This window comes from Myotis davidii, unplaced genomic scaffold, assembly GCF_000327345.1.
Source record: "Myotis davidii unplaced genomic scaffold, ASM32734v1 scaffold764, whole genome shotgun sequence".
NCBI classification, from domain to species: domain Eukaryota; kingdom Metazoa; phylum Chordata; class Mammalia; order Chiroptera; family Vespertilionidae; genus Myotis; species Myotis davidii.
In genome coordinates, this window is record NW_006294865.1 from 25,274 (window position 1) to 26,419 (window position 1,146).

The 1,146-nt window shown below is 55.1% G+C and overlaps 1 protein-coding gene across 1 annotated transcript in view; it reads left to right on the forward strand.

Annotated features, from left to right (window-relative positions):
* Positions 1-1,146, forward strand: part of TRPV2 (transient receptor potential cation channel subfamily V member 2) — a 24,450-nt gene that overhangs the window by 13,139 nt on the left and 10,165 nt on the right. Inside the window, exon 5 of the mRNA XM_015567611.1 lies at positions 824-997. Coding sequence (XP_015423097.1) covers positions 824-997 — 174 coding nt within the window. The remainder of the gene's footprint in view (positions 1-823; positions 998-1,146) is intronic.

Below are 1,146 nucleotides of genomic sequence, written 5' to 3' on the forward strand. Positions count from 1 at the left end.
AACAACCTCTGCAAACCTCGGAGAGAAAGCTGCCTTCGAGTTCAGACCTAAGCCAGACAGTCCCGCTTCTCCCGTTTGAGTCTGGGTCCCTAGAGACTCGCCCGGATCTGGAGCTCAGAATCTGAGACTCCCTCCCGATTGAAAACAACAACCACGCCCTCCACTGCCAGCCCGCTCGGCGCGCACTCCCCACCTTAGTATTTGACTTCAGCACTGTGCCTCCTCTGAGCCTCAGTATGTGTTTCTCTTTCCTCCTAGTTGTAGGACTTCCACTCAGCCAGCGTTCCTGTGGTTCTGGGTGATGTCCATTCCGTCTTTTAGTTGTATTTTTGAAGTGGTTGTTCGAGGCAGCAAACTCCGGCGTTAACCTCTCTCTCTCTTTTTTTTTTATCCTCACCAGAGGAATGAGGATTTTTTTCCCCCATTGACCATTAGCAAGAATGGAAGAGAGGGGAGGGAGGAGAGAGATAGAGAGAGAGAGAGACATTGATGTGGGAGAGACACATGGTTGCCTCCCACACACACCCTGATCAGGGGTAGAGATCAAATCTGCAACCCAGGTACATGCTCTTGACCAGGAATCAAACCTGAGACCCTTCGGTGCCTGGGCTGATGCTCTACCACTGGGCACACCAGCCAGGGCACCAAATTGTATCTTAACCTGCTCTGGTTAGTGACCCTTTCTGAGCATTTGTACATACAAGGACCATGTGTACAGGGCATGTGCACGTCAACGCAGTTCTGCAGACAGAGTACTCCCCGGACTCCCAGTCACACTGGGAGGTGGACAAGAGGGCCAAGCTCACGTGATAAAATCCTGCAGATTTTCAGACACATCCTGCAGCGAGAGATTTCAGGAGAGCACCAGTGCCTTTCCCGGAAGTTCACTGAGTGGTGCTACGGGCCGGTCCAGGTGTCACTGTATGACATGGCCTCTGTGGACAGCTGTGAGGAGAACTCGGTGCTGGAGATCATCACCTTTCACTGCCGGAGCCCGGTGAGAGGTGTGTGGGCCCCCCCCCCCACCCTCCCCCCCCGCCAGTCCCACCTGCTCTGGACAGGAGAGGCCCTCGGCCACTCCCTAGTAAGGAGGGTGGGGTGGAGGCCGGTGGGTGAGGTCAAGCGGGGCTCCCCATCCTTTCCCCT